The sequence below is a fragment of the Cryptomeria japonica genome, chromosome 2, assembly GCF_030272615.1.
Source record: "Cryptomeria japonica chromosome 2, Sugi_1.0, whole genome shotgun sequence".
Lineage (NCBI taxonomy): Eukaryota > Viridiplantae > Streptophyta > Pinopsida > Cupressales > Cupressaceae > Cryptomeria > Cryptomeria japonica.
Window position 1 is genome coordinate 149,485,751 of NC_081406.1, and position 3,465 is coordinate 149,489,215.

Sequence of the window (3,465 nt, forward strand, 5' to 3'; positions counted from 1 at the left end):
TCCAGCCAAGGTAAGCCATTTAATTTTGTATCCTTCAAGATGATTGACACTACTGTCAATAAGGTTATGCCATAATTCCATATGGTTCAACCCCCCAAATAAAGGGATACCCAAGAATTTTCCAGGTAAGGTGCCCACTTTGACTCCTAGAATGTTTATGTTTTCTTGTTGTCTTCCTCCCCCTGTGTTGAAAAATAGAACTTCTGATTTTGTCCAATTGACTTGTTGACCAGATGCCCTGCAAAAAGTATTTATTGTCCTTCTAATTACTCTAGCCTCTTGTAGTGAAGAATGTTCGCATAACAAGGTATCATCCACAAATTGTTGATGGGTGATCGGATCCATTCCTTCCACTATTTGAATCCCTTTCCAACTACCTCGATTCCTCTGAGAAAGAATCAATCTTCCCAACACTTCAGCCAAAATGATGAATAAGAAGGGGGATAAAGGTGTTAGTTAGATGAGAGGGGGGGGAATCAGATAAACTCACAATTCAAAATATTCTTCAGATTCAACCTCGGTAGAACTTACTTGATATGCAACTATGACTGTAAATCATTCAAACTCATAAACTGATAAACTTGAAACATCAAAACACATTTAACACCAGATTTAACATGGAAACCCAAATAGGGAAAAACCACTGTGGGATTTCGGACCCACAAAGAAAATATACTCTTCTAGAGTATGCTCGGTTAAAAGCCAATCCTGTTAAAGATTACATAAACACATTACTAGATGTGACCCAGTCAAGGGATTTCCCTCAGATTTATCTGAATCTTGCACTTTGTTAGAAGTGACCTTGTCAAAGGATTTCAAACACTCATTCAGAATGTTACCTCGCTAGAGGATTTACAAATAAGACTGTTAGGTCCACTCGATTAAGAGATTTCCCGTCACTTACAAAAATAAATAACAATAATAAAATATATCTGCAACTTCACATTTGAAATGTTAAAGTAGACTCTATGTGCTCAAAATAATCTTGTCATAAGACTTATCTTCCTCCTTGTTGGGCTTCTCAATCTGTTCTTCAATCAGATCTTCAATCTTCTGTACTCGATAATCACCTCTGCAGTATCACTGCTCTTCTATTTGCCTGCATACATTGTTCATCAACTTTTCTTTATTTATAAGAAATTCCTAACCGCTTAATCTCCTTAATCACATTTCCCATGATTAATCTTAGCCATCAGATCTTCAAACTTGACTAGGTTCATTGAATCCTTTGAACTGAAAAACGTTTTGTCTTGCCTTGAAACTTGTAATCCTTCCTTGGTACTTGTGCTCGGTTATGACCGTTCAATCTGTGTTGTCTAACTCTTGAATTTTCATTGCCGTTGATCCTTAACAAACTTCTTGCACGACATTCCAATCTTCTATAAATCTCCAGCTCATTGGCATCCTTCATTTAATAATGTATTTATTCATCCAATGCATTCTGTTACTGCTCGGTTGACGCTCGGTAAATATTGAACTTTACTCAGTATACATTTTGTATTCGTCTCGATTATTGTCTCGGTAGCTTTGCTTGTTGACGACACTCGGTAACTTCTTTCTTCTTTAACCGACACTGATAACCTTGGTGTTTACCGACTAGCTCCTTGCTCAGTAAAATAGAACAATATCAAACCTTTACTCATTCTGTTGCATGAAATCTTTTCTCCTTCTTATTCAGTCTTCGAATACACATATATAGGTATCAAAACAATCAAAATATCATAATCTCATCACTGTCTAACTCGGTAATAGTTGCCCATTAAATAACTTATTACTCCCCTTCATTTTCACATTCTTTCAGTGTCACTTACCGACATCTTTATACTCATCAAAACATACTCTTTAAGATATGGCAACATTATCCCGAACCAAAAAATCAATTGCTTGACATCAATGACAAAATAATATTATTAAGACGGTAATCATCCTTTATCAATTATATCATCAAACTCCAACAACCTTCTCAATATCATCATACCAACAAACTTAATGTAATGCCAACAAAAGGATCCCCTTGTTTGATTCCACGAGAGGTTTGGAAGAAACCTTGTGGGCTACCATTTACTAGCAGTGAGGTCCAAACTCCATCTAAACATGCACGAACCCAGTTAATCCATCCTTCTGAGAAACCAAATCTGTTAAGGACCCAGAATAGGAATTCCTGATCCACCATGTCATAAGCTTTTCTGATATCCAATTTAATCAACATTCAATCCACTTTTGCTAATCTTACAGTGCGAATGGCTTCATGTGCAATTATTATTCCTTCAACAATCGATCTTCCTGGAACAAACCCGCTCTGCTCTTCTGAGATAATGTGATTTAAAATTGGCTTCAATCTATTAGAGATGACTTTCATTACTATTTTAAAATGGTATTACACAAAGAGATTGGCCTGAAATCATTAAAAGATGTTGGGTGCTCCACTTTGGGGATAAGGGCTATAAGTGTACAATTCAATTCCTTTGCGACATACGCCTTTCTCTGCGATTCCTCCACCATAGCCCAAACCTCTTTCCCAACTAAATCCCAAAAAGTATGATAGAAGAGAGACAGGAAGCCATCTGAGCCTAGGCTTTGTCCCCCATCATGCTAAAAACTGCCCTCCGAACCTCGTCAAACTGGATAGGTTTCATGAGTGCTTGATTTTGTGCTTCTATGATCAGCTTTGAAATAGCATTAAGTCCATTTTGTTGATCCTCTAAACTTATATTACCCTCCTTCGAAAATAAAGTCAAGAAGAAACTGATTACCTCACTGTTGATATCCTCCAGGTTTTCCAAAAGGACATTTCCCTTGTTATGGATGGAGGTGATTTTGTTCCAAGATCTTCTGGCCTCGACCGAATTATGGAAGAATTTAGTATTTTTGTCCCCTTCCTTAAGCCAGTACTCCCTCGATTTTTGCTGCCAATAGATTTCTTCCCGTGTTAGAATCTCATTGTACTGATTTTGAAGATCACGTTCCTGCAAAAAAGACTCTGAGGACATTCCATTTTGAATTATTGTTTCTTGTAATGCGGCCAGCTTCTCCTCCAACTCTTGCTTATTAGCAAAAATATTCCCAAATTTAGTCTGGTTCCACTCTTTAACCTTAGACTTAACAAATTGCAATTTCTTAACAAACCTAAAAGCCATTGTTACACCTCAAGAGTCTCAGCCCACCATTCCACAATCAAGTGTCGCGGACTCCCATCCCTCAGCCACATCTTTTCAAATTTAAAGGGGCACCTAATGGGAGGGCCATCAAATTCTTTAATTAGCTCCACCGATAGATGGTCAGAAGCAACCATCGATTGGATATTTGAGACAAAAAGGAGGGGGGAATCTGCCCAAGCCCCTCCCAGGAAAAAATGATCCAGTTTTTCTGCTACATGGTTCCCCAAAATCCTTTTGTTCGACCATGTAAATTGTCCTTCCTTGGATTTGATTTCTTTGAGACCATTATTGATCACAAAATTTTGAA

General features: G+C 37.6%; 1 protein-coding gene across 1 annotated transcript; it reads right to left on the bottom strand.

The window, feature by feature from the left end:
- Positions 1–2,570: 2,570 nt before the first annotated feature.
- Positions 2,571–3,137, bottom strand: LOC131071390 (uncharacterized). The gene has a single exon (XM_058007205.2). The coding sequence runs from the start codon at positions 3,135–3,137 to the stop codon at positions 2,571–2,573; it is 567 nt and encodes a 188-aa protein (XP_057863188.2).
- Positions 3,138–3,465: the final 328 nt, after the last annotated feature.

Excerpts from the sequence above, each read along its gene's own strand:
- LOC131071390 (XM_058007205.2), bottom strand. The coding sequence starts at position 3,137 with ATGGCTTTTAGGTTTGTTAAGAAATTGCAATTTGTTAAGTCTAAGGTT.